The sequence below is a fragment of the Apostichopus japonicus genome, chromosome 23 (genome assembly GCF_037975245.1).
Source record: "Apostichopus japonicus isolate 1M-3 chromosome 23, ASM3797524v1, whole genome shotgun sequence".
NCBI lineage: Eukaryota > Metazoa > Echinodermata > Holothuroidea > Aspidochirotida > Stichopodidae > Apostichopus > Apostichopus japonicus.
In genome coordinates, this window is record NC_092583.1 from 12,810,449 (window position 1) to 12,828,550 (window position 18,102).

The 18,102-nt window shown below is 38.0% G+C and overlaps 1 protein-coding gene across 6 annotated transcripts in view; it reads right to left on the reverse strand.

Annotated features, from left to right (window-relative positions):
• LOC139964820 (cardioacceleratory peptide receptor-like) overlaps nt 1–18,102 on the reverse strand; it is a 182,561-nt gene that overhangs the window by 3,539 nt on the left and 160,920 nt on the right. For 4 of the 6 annotated variants that reach the window (XM_071966821.1, XM_071966823.1, XM_071966822.1 and 1 more), the window contains 5 exons: nt 8,514–8,713; nt 3,340–3,475; nt 2,773–2,876; nt 1,873–1,966; nt 41–340 (listed from right to left, as the gene is read on the reverse strand). In XM_071966821.1, coding sequence (XP_071822922.1) covers nt 41–340; nt 1,873–1,966; nt 2,773–2,876; nt 3,340–3,475; nt 8,514–8,630 — 751 coding nt within the window. In that variant the 5' untranslated portion in view covers nt 8,631–8,713. Of the gene's footprint in view, nt 1–40; nt 341–1,872; nt 1,967–2,772; nt 2,877–3,339; nt 3,476–8,513; nt 8,714–14,820; nt 14,953–18,102 lie in introns of all 6 variants that reach the window. The other 2 variants (XM_071966825.1, XM_071966826.1) reach the window with 1 other exon arrangement.

The window sequence follows — 18,102 nt, forward strand, 5'->3', positions numbered from 1 at the left end:
AGCGCCTCACGTGCACTACAAATAACTATATTATACCCACCTCCGCCAGAGTTTGCGTTCTTGTCAGATTTCACGGGTGGCGCCATTGCTTTTCCTCGTCTCCAAATCACGCTAATCATGGTTCCGTAACACACGCAGAGAATCATCAGCGGTACCAGGAATGTAATACTAACGATATAGAGTGAATACAACTGGTACTTCAACTTGTCCTCCAGGAGAGCTATTGGTGCACACTGTGGTTGACCATGGAGCTCCGCAGTTACAAAAATGGCCAGAGAAGGTGTAGCTAACATCCCCGGTAAAATCCAAGCCCCTGCCGCCATAAACGTTGATCTCTTTCCTGATGAACAGAAGAAATGTAATATATATAGGAATTTGTAAAGCGCTTTTATCCAGTTAAAAAAAAAATGTGCTCAGAAGCGCTGCAGGAGCAAAGTACCCAAAATGGACACAACAGTTATTAAAAAATGGATACGCATTCATGAATAAGAACATCTTGAATTCTTTCAGGAAAGTTGACACATGCTGGATTGTCTTCAGATGTAATGGGAGACTGTTCCAGAGCTGTGGAGCTGATCTAGCAAAGCAACGTTCCCATGCTTAGGTGGAAGTGCGAACAGTAGGAACGGATAGCATATGTTGTACGCTTGAACGAAGCACCCAATGTAGCATATTTTAATATCGACAAATCACAGGAAAACCTTTTTTTTCGGTCAGTAAAATCAAACTCAACTGAACATTATCTTGGACCCAAAACTATAAGCATGACGGTTGAAAAGACCGCACCGGCGGAAAAGCCGGTTAAAACGCGTTCAAAACAAGAACAATGCACTGTATGCTATGGTTCGATTGCTGTTTGTTTGTAGTAGATGCTATGTGATCCATAACCATAATAATGATTTTTTTAATATATCATAGTGGAAATACAATCTGAGCATTCTGATGAAATATTCATCTACTTCCTACATTGACATAAATATGTTTTGTATGTTTTAATATGATGTGTTATATTATGTTGATATTTTATGTTTTGATTTTCATGTAAAGTTGTACTCTTAAAAGTTGATACATCAGTAATGTGACTTTGGTACTGCAGACCCTCGTAAAGGCCAACTAGCAACGGTATCCAAAATCAAGGTCACACACATCGATTGAATGCATAGATTTCTTAGCTTACAGCAAGGAACCAAAACAAAATCAAGGCTGTGACCCGTAGTCAAGGGTTATAGGGGGCGCAGTGCAAGAATGTTAGCAGTTGTTATAGGCTAGGTAGATAGGAGTGCATATGTACAGGGAATGAATTAAATTAGCATAATTTCATTGGCTCTGGCAATCGTATGTGACTAGTTGCCTATAGCACAGTCAAGTCCGATGTTCTCTTTCATTTAATTAACCCTGCCATTAATAAACAACCCATATTTGTTCTCGTATTTCAATAAACTACCGGGTCATGACCTACAAGTCCTTCTTCACTCTAAAGACTGAGAATTTTTAATCGTTGAAAGTGTCCAGGATAACTACTCTTCGGTCACTCTAAGCAATGCTTCCATATCAACTTAGCTCTAAAAAAAAATAACGAGTGCTCGCCAACAAATTGTGAGAGCGGCTAAATTTGTCATAACTCGTCCACTCTGAGGACACTGAAAGCCCCCCCATCGACCCCCGACCCCCCTTCCCTCAAAAGAGTGGCAATTATGAACACTCTCGAGGAGTGTAACTCTTTTATTCTTCCATATCTCCATTACTGTGCCAAGGCGAGTCTTCCACACCCTTCAGCCCCCCCCCTTCTGTATTTTAAAAACAACACTAAAAGATATAACATCAATAATATAAATAAATAATATGAATATGAATAATAAAGAGGAAACGTACGGCTGGCCATAAAATCCATAGGAAAGACAATCGCAAAGAAACGATCCAAGCTCAGCGCCACCATTTGATAAATCGAGGCATATATCACAAACGCCTGTGAAAAGAAACAAATATTTTGTGATCAGGTAGGTGGTGGTGACCAGTTTTGATACAAAACATCTACTTTTTACAATCGATTGATAGCGACTTCCGGCCCCGTAAGTCAAAAAAAATTAATAGGTAAATATATAGGGGGCAAAACAAGAAAAATAATAATAAAAAAGGAAACGGGCGAAAAATAACACATTAGATATCGTATGCTTTTTCGTCATTTTTTGAAGCAAAACAAATATTAGTGAAATAAAGGACGCTTTTCGTAGAAGGGATGCTTGCTAAATAATTTCGGCGGTTGATTTATATTTATTGTTGAAAGATTATCAGTAGTAGTGGGGCAGGGAGATGCTAAGTAATTATGGTTCGCACATGTTCAGTCATTATGAAATAATGTAAACATGTGTTACAACCCCACACACAGCGTCTTGGTGGTCATCATTATTCTCGATGCCATGTGTGGGATAAACCTTCGGGAAAGATATTTGAACAAGCTTTGGGCTAAAAATTTCGCCGTGACTACTTATGCCCACCTTCTAAAACGGGGGTTTGAGGGGTGGGTGTTACGGGTGGAATTTAATTCGCTTAATTTCGGGCAAATATACGAAAAAACCATGGGACCAAAGCAGGTTTCTGAATTGCGTGTGACGTCATTTTGCATATAATGGTTAAATAAGATATTGGTAGTCGTACGGTGACTGAGGGGAGGGGTCACAGTGCGGGGGGGGGGGTAAAACAATGAAAAGTTGAAAACAAAGCTAAACTATTGACATGTTCTGTATAAGGAGATGAATATAATGAAATTTATACCTGACCATAGGACTTGATTTTGCACAGGAACATTCCGGCATAAAATGCACCTCTGTATCGATGGATAATCTCGGGTAAAACGTTCAACAATCCGACACACACGTCTGCCGAAATAATAATAATGAAGAAAGCAATATTATAAATAAGGGAATATATCACTCATCAAACCATACTTTCCCGGGTCGCTTAAACTGACCCCCGAACTGGGCCTGTAGCTACCCTCACCCCCCCCCCCCCTCCCCCGGCCCCTCCCGCCTCTTTCTCGTCGGGACTTCCCTTGTAACTTAGAAATAATTGAGGTACACGTTATTCTTCTTTGCCTACACGGCCATACTTTGTTACGGTATCAGAGTATAACCAAAGACAGTGCAGCAGACTACAATCTAAGTTTACCAGTTTGAGTGATCGGAGTGTTACAAACATTGTAAAACATGTGACACGTTGATAATGTACAATGTTGTTAGAAGACCATTTAAGAACATTTATATAATATGGGCGGGCCATGATGATATCATCTTCGTCAGCCGGAGTGTGGTGGTTATAGGGAGCCGTAGAGAGACAACCTACCTGCTATCGCCAAATGTTTTACGAAGAAGTTTAGTCTCGATTTCTTGTGCCGAACACTGAACAACGCCAGTAAGACCAGACCGTTACCGACCACTATAAGAATGTACATCGTCCACAGTATAGCTAATTGTAGTTCCTAAATGGAAGAGAGAAGAAGAGAAAGGAATCAGAAGTGTAAGAAAGACTGGCGGGAACGTCTGAAATTATTGGATGAATAAAAACATCGCCTCCCCATCCTGACACACAGGCGGTAGGGAGCCGGTGGGGGCACTGGGGGGGGCGTGCCCCACTTTTTTTTCAAAATAGCAAATGTGCCCTACTGGCAAATAACACATCATATATATTTAAGTGATAGGCCTATGGCCGGTGTGCATCGGTTTATAGCGTAACGAGTGGTGGTTGTGGAATGAGGAAGTGCCCCTCTGATATTGTGCCCCCCACTTTTTGGAAGCTTCCTATCCCATGCTCACACAGTTTGATGCTGGCGACGTCAATGAAGTTTCAAAAGGGACCGTTCCAAAAATATATATATTTATAAACCTCCAGGTGGGGGGGTAAGGTGGGGGGTGAGTGGGAAGAGGGTATTTACTCAACAGTTAAATGTTTTCCACCTAAGAAAGATGCCGTTTAAAAATGATTTGCATTGTGAATGAAATGCTTTGATTTCTGTACTGATAAAATTCCATAAAGTTTTGTTTCGTTGTATAGTTAAAGAATTTCAACTGAGCCGAATGTAACGTTATACATTCTTGAAAAGATATGGGGCCCCAAGGAAAAATATTTAGATATGATCTACAAAAATAATATATATTAACATCTGAGACATTCTTTCAAGTATAAACCCAAAACAGGACACATTTTAACCTCGGATAATATTTATATATATATTCAAAAAGCCCCTCTCGACTTATCAGATTTTACTGAAAGTGACTGATTCGTGTGAAGTAAAGGTGTAACTATAACCATTGATTCTTTCATTCAAAATCAATTTGCAACTTTAAAGGAATATCATTTCGTCTGAAGTAGAAGGGGATAAAAAGGAAATAAAACTTGTTGATAAATAAAACTGTTGATAATGTGTTGTATTCTTATATTACGAATGTGCATAGGATCCAGGATTTCTCGGAAGAGCGCAAGGCTGCATCCAACATTTCATAAACAAATTTAAAACAAAACAAAATGGGGGGGGGGAGGGGGAGGGGGTGGTGGCCAGGGCTGTCGGGTAGAGATCTGAGAACCAGGAACAGTCATCAGTAACCTATTCTTCTCACAAAGAAGAATAATATTTTTAGCTTTTGCCACAAAAAGGAAGGATTCAAAATGGACTAAACAATATTTCTTTATAGTGCCTCTCTGGCTTTCCAAGTGCGTATTATATTTCCTGGGAACCGAAGCAACAGAATGCGTTAGAACACGTCAAGGATGGAGAGGGTAAAAAACAATTAAAAACTCTGTATAATGATAAATGTTTGGGAATTAATTGATCATTATAGAACAAGTCGCAGATTATTTTGTTTGCAATTCCTTCATGTGTGCGTGTGTGTGTTATTCCATGTTGATATCATTTATTGGTTCAATGAAATGATTGTTTTGCTTCGCTGGTATCCTTCCTTTGAAGTATAACGCGGTATTAACACTGCATTAGAAATGATAACACCGGACACTGAGAACAATTCCGTCGACAGATATAACACTATATAGATATCAAAAGAAATACGTGAGTTAATTTTTGGAAAGATAGCTAGAAATAGGCTGCTTTGTGTCATATGCCTTATACAGTCTTCAAAACAGTGCGGGTTTGTTTGGTGTTTGGTGCAATTCGTCAAGTTAAGCGAGCGACAAGGTATGTGTTTTCGGGGCGGGACGGAGGGGGGGGGGTGCTAGGCGGGGTTCGCATAAGTATTGTGTATAATGCTTTAATTATCCCGGTGTATCTATCTCTTTAAGTGAGACAATATACCTTTTGTTTTTCGGTAGAGATCAAATAGAGAATATACATCACTTTATTAGAGAGAAAAAACTATAGCTTTGACGACACGTATAAAGAAGGGCATTGATGCACGTTAGAGATAACGTGGCACAGGCTTGAAAAAAAACAACATATTTTCCTATTTTTTTTTTTTTTGTTCCATCGCCGTCGTTCTATTTCGTTCCTTCAAAATTGAGATGATAACAAAATTAGAGTTATTGTATGTATATACTAGAGCTTTCTATTTATAATTTATCTGAATTCCGCATACCAGCATTTCTCGTCAAAATGTCAAAAAAATGTGAAATTTATCCGTGAAAAATCATACAACAAAAAACAGAAACGAAATCCACATAAAGCGGTAAAAAAAAAATTCGAAAAGTACCGTTTAGTAAACGTGCTACCATTTTGATAGGAGAAAAAACGTCGAAGATCTGTAAATTATACCTTATTGCACACTTAAATGCTTTCCTTATATAACTTAACTCTCCTTTTCCTTTCTGAGAATCTGGAGCTCAACGTTTTACGAACCAAGTAGAGCGTGACCTATGACCCAGATACATATAAACCTTGCGTTCGTGTTCTTCTCCTCTCTGAAGCCCAAAGCTGTAATTTGCCTCCAATCTATCCTTTTAATTTCGTCACTAATTTATACGACAGAGTTGTCCGCGGATGTGCTTTTATGCCTTCCGCATGTCGGTATTACCAGGATATCTTCGTCTTCTTTTTCTCCTATTTTTTTTTTAAATTATATTGTTTTGACTTAATTTCCCAAAACGAGGCAGCCTATATCTAGATACATCAACGTAAGAGAAATTCCTCAGAACTTTGACTGAATATTTTGTAATTTGCATTCACAAGTGCAGCACAGGAAAACGATAGATGTAAAGAAAAAGAAAAACTTTGCATATAAAAACACAGTGTGAATAGTCGTACAGTAAGTAAAGTACCGTAAAGTACAAGTGTAATTCTAGTGGGATAAATATACGTACAACGTATCAGGAAGCAAAGATGTTGAAAAAAGGAAATAATTTCCCATAGGGGAAGGTTCAATTTTCTGCCGCGAGTTAACTCATTAAAGAGCCCAAAATTAGGTGGTAGCCTACTTGTCGCCGGCTATTTTTCTCCCCCTTTGTCATGTCATCTTGTTTGAGAGGTTGGGAAGAGATAATTAGCCCGATCGAGGGGATCCCTTTAGACAAAAATCGGAAGACCAAAAAAAAACAAAAACAAAAAACAAAAACCTGAAACCCAAGTCAAGCAAATTGTTTGATCTAGATTTCCCATAAAGTAATCTACGTGATGACATTTTCAATATCTCGTTTCAATGTTGCACTGTTGATCTGTCACTGAGCGAGGTTTGTAATTTGAAAGACAACAACAACAACAACAAGAAAGTGTTTTGATGTTGGGTAAACATACGTATCGGGGTATAGTTACAACATGGAGGTAAAAACAGACCTCCATGGTTACACCGCAACGGTGGGCCGTAGTGGGGCTTCATTCACCAATAGGCCCCGCCCACCACATCCTCAATTGACAAATAAAGAGTTAAAGGTTCGGTTTCCCCTCGGAAATATGTCAAAATTTAGCAGAATTTTGTTTTTGGCCTAAATATAACTAAATATAATATATCTATAGTCAACAATGACGTTCATCATTATTGATTCGCAGAAATAATAATGAAGTGTTACGACACAAGATTAAGGTATGAAAATACCACATAGTATGTTTACTTGTTTTCTTTTTGGGTATGTTTAATTAATTTAAATACCGCGGTGTTCTGTATTTATGTGAACTTAAAGGGGGTATATATGGTTCTTTAAATGATAATCGTACAATGAGCAAGGTTAACGTGATAATAAATGACGAATGCAGGGTAGGACTGGCGCCCTTTAATAATTATGTGAGTTTGCTGCGTGGCTGGACTGTGCTTACATCGCGGCTCGCTCTCTATCGGATCGGGGTGGGGGGTGGGGGGAGGGGCGGAAGAGGATTCGAGCTTACGGCGGGTAAGGGGCGGAGAGTCGGTGGTTAAGAAGGGTTGAGGCAGCAAAATATCGAGGGACAGCCATACACGCACTGAAGAAAGCGCCTGTAATAAACACGTAGTATATATAGTTAGTTAATTGCATAAGCTTTACATTTTATGTGCAATGCCTCTGTGAGCCTTTGCTACTTCAAAAGCAAAACGGCTGTTGAAAGGATTCCTAGGAGACAATAACTCAGGACGAACGTGATCTAGAGACCTCACTCCCTACACCCCCCCCCCCCGGTGATCGGTGATGGATAGGGGCGGGTGCTACAGATGATACCACAGGGTGGTTGTGGTGCCCCGTTTTAAGTGCACAAAGCCACTACGATATTAAAGCTCTGTGTTGTTTCCATCACCTCAAAAATCCACACAAGGGAGCATCCACTACATTGCGTGCATGTCCATTCATTAGACATTGTTCATATTTTTTAATAAGGAAAAAATTGAAATTTACTGCATCGTCAGTGTACAAAAATATGTCCAAGAATCAGGATCTTTTGGCTTTAGCCCCGAACAAAATCATGGCGGATTCTCTACCGCAGTGCAGGGCCCGACACAATTTAACAAAACCCGTATTGTACAGCACACAAATATATATCATGTACCTTCCGTATACAACCTAAACAGTCGAAAATTCAAAAATTTTAAAATGTTTTACAAAAGCCCTTTTCCTCGATGATATAACATCTTATCCCTCGCTCCCTTGCCCCCCCCCCCCCCGTCCCCGCCTTCCCCGGTACAAAAATGGTGTCTGAGCCCCTGACTTCTATAATGAATAAATGGCGAATATTAAATAAACTGATAATCGATGATTATAGGTCTCCGTTTCACAAATGTAAGGAAAAATCCATTTTGTTTTGGAAAATCGTAGGGAAATTTTTATCTGGCTCATCATGCAAATGTGTGTCTGGGCGACAAAATGTCTAAAAAACGGATGAAAACATTAGTAACTTACCCGTTCATTTGATTAAAACAACAATCACATTCATTAATGGTTCATCACATTCCAATTACACTCAGTTATAATGTAACGCCCAGTAGTTTATGGTCTAAGTAAGCCAGGTGAGGGTTATCATAAATAAAGTATAAAAATAAACGGGGAAAAATTCCAACAACAACAAACAATTCTTTTTTCCCTTGAAATACATGTACAAGTGTCTATATGCTCACCGATTCAACAGCCAGTCTGTTATCGTGCTCATGGCTTCCGATGGTCGTGAAGGTATTTTCCGAAGTCCTCTGTAATTCGGTGCCGAGCGTTGATAGTACAGCTGGTTCGTCCGCCATTTTGTTTCGATCAATCAGTGCAAACGAGCGTAAAATTCATCCAAAGATGACGGTTAGATCAATGCCTCGAACTCATGAAAAATCTGTAAAATGAATCAGAGCCATTTTTGTATTGTTTTCTTTTTTGGTTTTTTCTTCATTACTTGATAAGGGGCAAATTCTCAGAGATTGGAGATTTTGTTTTTGTCGAGAGAATTATGACGTGTAACGAAGAGGCAAATCATGGTGCAAGCAGATGACAGGCCTGCTAAGATGCCTAGTTTAACGCGTTACAAGTTACAAGTTCAATTATAGGTGGGCATCATCTGAAATAAAAGAATGGAGTGAAAGAATAAATGGAAAGAATGTCTTCCAAAATCATTTGAAGCATAAGGTGAATACGATAACAAAAATATTTGGGGATGTTTCAGTGTTGACTGCCTGGAAGCCTCCTCTACGCGTTTCTTGGCGCGATCAAATGGGATGTTTACCTTTCTGACGTCAATAGGTGTGTGGAAAGTTTGAAATATCCTGCTGTTTACGTCATCATGTAAAAAAAGTAGAAAGTGTAGTCGAGGAATTGGAAAATGGAAGGGATGTGTTTCATAATAGGGCTATAGGTCAAAATATGGCACATCTGCAGGAATAAGGAGAAGCCGAGCTTCGATCAGACTGCGTGCGGAAGGATCTACAGGCTCGTCAGTGACGTGTGGGGCCTATACATGACATGAATAATCAATGACGTATGTTCTCCACACGACAGGGTGGGCGGTATAGGACTATAACGGATTACAACTACGTCATTTGGAATGTTACTGATTCAACAAACAAAGAAAAAAGGAAACAAATCAGGGAGGGGGCGTAATATGTACAATAGTATGGAAGTCAGACATCTGCGACTTCCATGCTATACAATATCTTGATTGCAAGTATTTTGCACGCGAGTTTTGCACGTACCGTTTATAAACGTATCATTACGGTACTAAATATAGAAGTTACTAACGTGTTTATAACACTATCCCATTCATCACGTTGTTGAAATTCGACGACGCGTTTGACAAATGCATCGCATGAGTAAAACACTCGCTGGTCGGTTGGTTTTCAGCACGCGCAGTATAGACAGCTATTATGGCCTCGTTGGCCTGCAATAGACACATGTATAGGCAATCAAGCTTCCGTAAACGGACCATTTTCTTTTCTGATGCAGAATTAACGTAAAAAAGAAGATCAAGACAGAGCCAATAGTTTCCGGGCTCTCATCTAAGATTGTTGTTTTATCTTATTTTCCTATTTGCTGTTTCTTTTTACTACGGCATCAACTCAAGATCTGGGACAGTAGATTTGTGATTATATACCTGCTTCATTACATCTAAAGTTAGTACTATACCGTGATCTTATCTCCATCTTTCTTTTAATGCTTTACCGTGCCTCGAATTGGTCGCAAATTTCGTTTCAAGTGAGCGATAAAAGTCGTGTTTATACGGTTCTATGTCGTTTTATGTTCTACGTGCGCAAGTTCCTTTTACACCCAAAGGCCGTGAGGTGAATACTACTACCGACTTTGTGTATTCCCTATCACACCATTGACAATACGTTTATTTCTGTGCTTGACTATCTTTCAGTAAATTTTCTAGAATTAGACTCGTTTCCCCCCCCCCCCCCCCCCGTCAACGTAAAATTACGTCACGGCAACTGACAATGTCAAAAGCTCTGACGTATTACCAATTAATAAACTTTGTATTTTCTATACAATGACCTATGTTATTGTCTCTTTTTTACAGCCCTATATAAACAGATAAACAACTTTATAGCAAAATGTCAGCCTCTCGAAAAATCTTGACAGTCAATTGCTGTCGTAAATATTGGGCGAGGATCTATAGTGATAGTCTATGCATGCGTATACACTTACAACATGTAGCCTAGTGTTATAAACAAAATGCTTGAAAATGCACTCTTTGATAAACATAATTTAGCGCATGTTTACCAAAATATGTCACTGGATACATCGATTACCCCATTTGTGAATGGTTTCCTGACTGTGGGCACACAATTAATTTGATATTTTACAGACCGCTAGAAATCGTTGATAAAACTGTTTCCTTTTTTTTTAAACGAATAAGTTTAAAAACATTGCTAACAGTCAGCTTTCTGTTGACTGTTCAACTTTGACATATAACAACATCCCAGTCCTTCTTCCTAAAGTCATCCTTTCATAAAAAAAAACCATGTTTTGCTTTAAAGAGACAAAAAAATGTTTAAAGCTGGATTGGAAAAGCGCCAGAGTATATCGTTGTAATGTCCTGGTGCAGCGGGCTCGTACTTTTGTTAATGTCTTGTGAAAACGAGGCTCTCAGGGGTGATCAGTACATACATGTATAATACCGTTTATCCTGAGTGACATTACCCAATACATTAATATAAATTGCAAAAGGTACATCTAGGCATACCAAAGTTAGTGACACGGTCGTTTACACGGTCACGAACTCATCTCCAGTACAACCATGGGAGTTACCCCTGGGGAGGGCGAAATGTTTGAAAAGCAAAAACAAAACAAACCAAATAAGAAAAGAAAACCAAGTGAATAGCAAGTAGCTTTACAGGTTCACTATAAGGTTATGTTCTTGAAAACGCAGAAAGAGCAGAGCAAATGAAAGCGTGCATGCCTATCGACGTTTCTATGAAGATCACCTTGACAACGGTAGGTAAGCAGACGACGGCATATCAGCAGACAGCTACCGTTATTATGTTACAGAAATGATCGTTCTATGAACATCCGTTTATCCGTAAATGTCGGTAAATCGCAGGCGGGGTGGAGTGGAATAGCGGCCAAAGACCCGGGACCCGGGGTCAACGAAGGGCATCGGCGAAATATGGGGAAATGGATAATATATTATCATTTATATAAGAATATACTCAAGGAGGAAATGAAGACTTGCAAAAGTGGGTCCAATAACATAATTTATCCACAGGGCCGACGTGGTTCTCGCCATTTCCCGGGTAACCCGTTTATGAGAGAGCTCACTGTGTCGATTAGTTCATATTAATGACAAATATGGTTGCATATGAACTATATGTCTAAGTAAAATAAATATAAGTAAATATATATATGTATATATATATATTCGCAGAACTGAAGCTGACAGTTTCTGACAGACTTTACTTAAGTACGTTAATTGATCATCTCCTGAGGATTGTAATCGGCAGGACGAGAATGTTCGCATGAAAAATATTTCTTCAGATTAAAAGACTATATAAGGGCTTAAATTTCGCTGTTTATATATACGTGCCCTGCATTGTGCTCGTAATTTCCAATAAACTCAACGTTTCGTTACTTTTCAAAATCACTTTTCAAAAAGTTCTTTAAAAAAAAAATGTTTCACTGATATATCAATGTCGCATTTCGTGAAAACTTTTGACAAGTCGAGTGGCTTAGCAGTGTACAAAATATAATCGATAATTCTCCCTTTTTTGCTTTTATTTTCCCGGTAATAGAAAATTTCTTTAATTTGACAAAAGCATGGCATCTGATGAGAAAATTTGTTTAAGAAAACTCCGTTTTGAATTAGAAAACCTTCAAGAATAAAAAGAATGGTTACAACTGGAACGAAAATTTCAAGATTCCGTTTGATATTTTCTGTCATGATTTTATGGGTAGTTTCAAGTGCTCGGCCTTTTTGTTGTAAATAAAGAAATTGGCACCAGTGGCGAGAAATGGGAAATTCAATTTGACAAACAGCTGAAATAACCTGTAAAAATTAAGCAAAAGATTAAACAGTATAAAGGTTTGTCTTCTACGATTGCTCAGAACAAGAGAAAAAACAGAAAACTAAAAAAAATGGGTTTTAACATCTGGAAGATTTTTTTAGATTGATAGTTTTTTTTATTGTGGCATGAATTATATCGACATGTCATATGTCCTTCAAAGTTACTGATGCTTTTTGTTTTTAAATTTGTGTGAAATGGAAAAGGAAATGATAGTTAAATGTATCAATAAAGGTACAAGCTATAGCTATAGATGTGACAAAGTTGATTGAAAATACAACAATTGCTGTACGATATATATGTTGTTAATTTGGGACCATAAACTCTCTCGAGGGGTGAGGGGAGGGGAGGGGAGGGGGGCGTAGGGAGTTGTAGAAGCAGGACAGCTTGTGCATTTGAGATTAGAAATATTTTATTTATTATTATTTGAGATTAGAAATATCAACCATCCCCCAATCCTCATGTCTTTCATAAGTTAAAACTGCATATAATTTCATTTAACATGTGTTACACCAGGGAGTTGTTATTCCATAACAACTCCCTGGTTACACTTACGACCAATTCCTACTACGCTGGGAACTTAGAATTGCAAACAGACAATACTAAGCACACAAACTTATGCATTAAGGATTGACTGGTTCTAACCAGAGTATAGTTCCCTCCGCATTTTCGCAGACATTTTGACAGAATGTGGATCACGTTTTACTGCTAAAGCGGTGTACTTAGCAGAGAAACATACGGACAGATGTAACTGTTCATATACGGTGTAAGATATATGTTATCGTGTTCCCAATATAATGTAGGTCGATTTCAACTGTTTAAAGGTTCCTCAACTTTAGCAGTTTTAACTATACTGACAAAGCCACGAGAATCGGGCGCTATCTTTAGTTTCTTGAAATCTTTCAATACCCATTTCCATGACGTCATAATATAGAATATAGGGTTCTTTGGCAACGTATAGTCACAAACAAACTCCATACGCCTGCATTAGCTATTTATATATAGGCTATATCCTTTGTTTACAAGTAAGGTGATTATGAAGTGAACAGACAATATAAATCTGAATCGACAAATATGAGATCGGGGGAGGGGGAATCCATGGGAGGGGATTATCCATGTGAGGAGATTAAGGATATACCAGGGAGAGATATACAACGGGATAATGGGGGCGGGGAGGGGTAGTACGATAAATTAAAATGAAACATACTGGGAAGGGTTGGATGGGATGGAGGTAAAAGGGAGGGCGGTATTTTAGAGGTAAAAGGGAGGGTATACTACAGGAATCCTAGCAATGAAAGCTGTAGTTATAGGAAAAACTTCTATAGGTGTATCAGGGGAAGTTAGATGGTAAGAGAACAGGCTAGATGGGTGTGCGTTTGCTGGAAGGGATTCTCTTGATGGGGTTTTGTTTTTGCAAACTTGGGTCTGTTCGGTTATTGCTCCTATAATACTGTACTTATTTTGGTAGATGACACTTGAGTAATAAATACATATTTTACTTCAGGTGATGTTTTTCTTTCTTCCTTTTTTTTGGTCGAAAGCAAAAAACGTCAAAGAATGGTGTTTTAATGTCTTTTCGTATATAGACTATATATCCTTTCTTAAGCCCGGCTATATATCCATCTAATTGAGAGTAATAAAATATCAGAAGCCAAACAGTTAATTATCTCTTACGTTCGATTCTCCGTCAGATTTTAGCAAAACGTTTTAAAGTTTCCATGTGATTTGTACTTTGTGTACAACAATGGGACACTGAGTTGTTATGTTGAAAACTTACCGCTGAGTTCCGTGCAATGAAAGTATTAAGAGACATCAATTTATACTAACACTATACGTGTCTTCTGTAACGTAAACAATAGATTCTATAAATACATGGGTGAAGCTACGTTAGAATGTCATTGTCTATCTATAAAGAGCATTGTATGTATGTATGTATTTATGTATGTGTGGGAGTATGTGTGCATGTGTGTGTGTATGTTTGTATGAATGTAAATTAAAATGTAAATTAAAATGTAAATTAAAATGTAAATTAAAATGTAAATGTATATTTTTCTGTATGACTATGCTATATGTATGCATGTGCATATTGCATTTGTGTATCTACTGTATATAATACACTTACCATGAACAATGAATCAAAAAAATTTGTTAATACAAACCGTCATCATATTTCACCTAGCCTTTTTTTGACACTTTCGAAAATTAATCTGCCACTTAGCTTAAATTAGGCTTTGATTCAGAGCAAAATAATGATAAATAATACGCTACCCTTTTGTCGCTCACTGTAACATAAACAGTTGGCTTATATACTGCACAGACGCGTGTACATGTTATCGAGGAACACCGACTCATTATATATACACAGCTTATAAACAATTACTAACGGTTATGAGTCTTTTCCGTACAGTATTAAACGTGTCATACGCTGTACACAAATTTCTAAACTGACCTGAGTTAAACCTTCCAAGAGCGAACATCAATCACTTTGCAGATAACCTCGGGCGTCGAAGTATAAACCGTTTTGTCATTAACACGCCGAAAAGGTAGCAGTCCAGGCTTCTACAGTCGCCAGGGAATCAATCTGTGCCGTTATTTGTGGGAGATAATGTAAAGTGATACCTTGATTGAATTACAATCGGCCGTGCTATACACATAACGAATTACAGATCTCTTCCAACCTTTTATTTTCCGCGTTCCTTGTTTGATTCATCTTAGGAAGACAGGACCAGCTGTCCTGTCTGTGTTGGTTAGTTCGTACCACCTTCGTCCATTCATCACATTGCGCAATATCACTCGATTTGATATTTAAACATAGCAGACAATATAATACAAGGATCGTATAAGCGGAAGTTAATTTTTTTGCGGGGGAAGTTTAGTTTGTTTTTTTTCTGGTGTTTCCTTCAAGGTTAAGATGTATGTTATGGTCAAATTGTATATATATATAATATACAAGAAGTATTCGGATGCTTTCTACAAATATGAAAATTGTGGCACTAATCTGTTTACGGAACGAATCATCCAAATCAGACAAAGTTCATTAGGCCCCTTTGACCTTCATTGACCTCCGGCGACTGACCTACAGACGACGTCGTCAGGATCTATAAATCGTATAGTAAGGTCAAGTCGTTTGTCATTTTGTTGAACGCGTGAAAAGGGTGTCTCTAGACAAATAAAAATAATTTGATATATTTATAGATCAATAAAAATTCATTTTTATCGGTGCATGCATGGCAATTTATTTCATGAACTGACCTCTTTATCTGGTCTTATGAGTTAAGGTAAAGAGACCACGTGATTGCAATGTGTAGATATGTAAGTTGCTGTAATAAGACCAAAGCGATATAGTCTGGTTTCTTCAAGGTTAATTGGTTCCAGCGACGTGGTTTCGTGAAACCATTCCTTTGTCACTAAACATACGCTTGCATCTACATAGCGCGATTTTTTTCTTTTTCTTCGAGTGACAAAATTGCAAACGGCGACAGAAAATGACAACCGGCCTTTAACACACATGCACGATACACCCTCTGTCCTCCCACCCATCACGGCAACACGTCTAGGAGTCATTCCCTTCCAGCCTGAACATTCCGAAATCGACGCCTATTGAGGTATATCCAAAGCAAACGAATAAACAAAAGGGGGAACGCAAAAACAGAAACAACAATAAGAAGGAAAAAAAAGAAGGAAAAAGCAAAATGTAGGACTTGCTTGCTTAAATAATTGCTAATTTTGTACTAGTAAGCACGCATATTGTATAGACTCAGAAAAAAAGCACCCCGACTCCCTCGCCCACCCCATCTTCCCAACCCTTTCCTTTATCCCCTCCCCCACCTAAGACAACTTTTGCTTACGCCGCATTTAAATAAAATAAAATCATGTAACATTAAGTATTTTTCTGTTTAATCGATAGTTTCTCTTACTCCCCCCCCCCTCCAAAAAAAAAACCCGAAAGGAATTCCCTGCAGGGTATCCGTTTTGTTGCCATTTTGCTATATTGGAAATTAATATTTAACGATAAACTTGCAAGAAAAAAAACACCCACGGAAGTAAAGAGCCATTTCAAAATCATATCACTAAAACGAATATGTTTATTGCTATCATAGTAAATACACCCTTCAGGCACTTTCATATATAGTCACCCGTATATAATTGATTCCGTGATATTAGTATGCATTAACATGTCCAACGAAAACTACAGTTGGTTTCGCAAGAGAACTCATTGACCTTGAATTCTCATCACGTGATCAGTGTACTCGAGGGCGGATTTTGTTCTTTAAAAGAAACCTGTAATTCCGCATTGAGCAAAAAAAATATATTAAAAAGTGGCAGAATAAAATAAAAAGCAATTTTTGCTTGCTGAAAGTTGTTAAATTGTGCTTTTTCTATCTTGAGAATAATTTTTTCTGTGTGCATAAGTCATATTTTATTAACTAGTTTCTTCACAAAAGAACAAGAGCATAAAAAAAATATGATTTAGTGAAAAAGGCAAGAACCCATGAGACTTCACATGAGGGGATTAAATGCATACATGGCTTAGTGTTTTTCTCGTAAGTGTATCCAGTCGAAGTCACACTTGTGTAACTGCCAAAATGCAACTAATAAAAAATTAAAAAATAAATCGAATTTCATTCAACGAATGATTTTGTTACTTGTTTCTGAAGTTAAGAAACTCACCACAGAGCTTGCATGTAAGATGGCGTAACGTTAAATTACTATACGGATAACTAGCCAATTTGCCCCATATTCAGTACATTTGTTGTGTGTGTGATAATCTGTTGAATTGTTTCGAAAAGCTCCTTACGTTTCAAAGATATACACATTGGAAGTTTTTGATAAATCTGGCAAACTCATTAAATATGTGCAAACTATAACGTGGAGATTTGCGCTTATTATTAAAATTCCTTATTTTAGGATTTAAACAGTTAACCCCTAATTACAAGCCTACATATGTTATTTGAATAATATGATGTTCCTCTTTTCAAAGAAGACAATCAAATATTTGAAAAATATCGCCTTAGGAATAACATAACAGAAAATTAGGCAGTCAGTCCATTTCCATCATCAATATGCATAATTAGCTGATGTTTATTCATAAATATAAATAAAATTGAGAAAAGACTTGTAAAATGGTCAATCTTTGATGGGTTTTGATGGAAGTTGCAGCTGTTTTCATGATTTCTTATGCCTATTAGACTGATTAAGACAATGTTATTCACAGGTGTCCGTAGACCTGTAAGGATCAGAGTGCATTTTATTTTCCTAAAACCTTTAAGGCCATACGGAGGGTTGGAGCGTGGGTTGGATTTTGGGGGGGGGGGTATGTTTGCAGGAGAGAAACGTTAAACCCACCATTATATTTGTCAAATTCTGCAGTTTAACTGAAATATCACTCAAACTTAAGGAATTGTTTTATCTTTTCTTACTCAACGCCCCGAAATGTATAGGACTCATTAACGAGCAAGATAGTAAGATGGTTGAAATTACTGAATACTGGAGGCGGGGGGGGGGGGGCGGGGGAGGGAGTGGGTTGAAGTGATTCACTTCATGTACGTGTTAACTACGAGAATTTTCACTTCGTGTTTGTCATTGGTGATCAGTTTTTAGCTTGCAGGGCTCAGTAAACAAGTATATAGGAATAGCTGTTTTCTCATCCAGTACCCACGCAAAAACTGTTTTGTGCCCCCCTCCCCCCCCCCCCACACACACACCCAATCCACCTCCTCATTCCCCTCAC